Here is a 220-nt window from a genome sequence, read left to right as displayed (position 1 = left end):
ACTGAGATTTGCTCCAAGTAGAGATGAAAGACAGAGAACTCGTAGAGGTTCCCAGACACAATGCTCTGTGAGAGAAAACAAGGTCTCAGGAAATACATTTAAATATACAACTTGAGCAAAAGTCCTGCATATTTTAAAACGTGTTTGATGAAAAACAGCCCTGCCTCCTGACCTTCCTGTATCCTCCTTCAGCCTTATAGGGGATGCTGATCTCAACTGT

General features: G+C 41.8%; 2 protein-coding genes across 4 annotated transcripts in view; one reads left to right on the top strand and one right to left on the bottom strand.

Moving 5' to 3' along the window:
- LOC116685813 (CUB and zona pellucida-like domain-containing protein 1) overlaps positions 1 to 220 on the top strand; it is a gene marked incomplete at its 5' end in the record, with an annotated part of 16157 nt that overhangs the window by 5091 nt on the left and 10846 nt on the right.
- Positions 1 to 220, bottom strand: part of LOC116685807 (uncharacterized) — a 3354-nt gene that overhangs the window by 1868 nt on the left and 1266 nt on the right. Inside the window, 2 exon segments of the mRNA XM_032510740.1 lie at positions 1 to 65; positions 173 to 220. The exon segment at positions 1 to 65 is cut by the window's left edge and continues 86 nt beyond it; the exon segment at positions 173 to 220 is cut by the window's right edge and continues 18 nt beyond it. Coding sequence (XP_032366631.1) covers positions 1 to 65; positions 173 to 220 — 113 coding nt within the window.

This window comes from Etheostoma spectabile, unplaced genomic scaffold (genome assembly GCF_008692095.1).
Source record: "Etheostoma spectabile isolate EspeVRDwgs_2016 unplaced genomic scaffold, UIUC_Espe_1.0 scaffold271, whole genome shotgun sequence".
In the NCBI taxonomy this organism is placed as follows: Eukaryota; Metazoa; Chordata; class Actinopteri; order Perciformes; family Percidae; genus Etheostoma; species Etheostoma spectabile.
The sequence above is the reverse complement of the archived record's forward strand: the minus strand, read 5'-3'. Positions and strand labels throughout refer to the sequence as shown.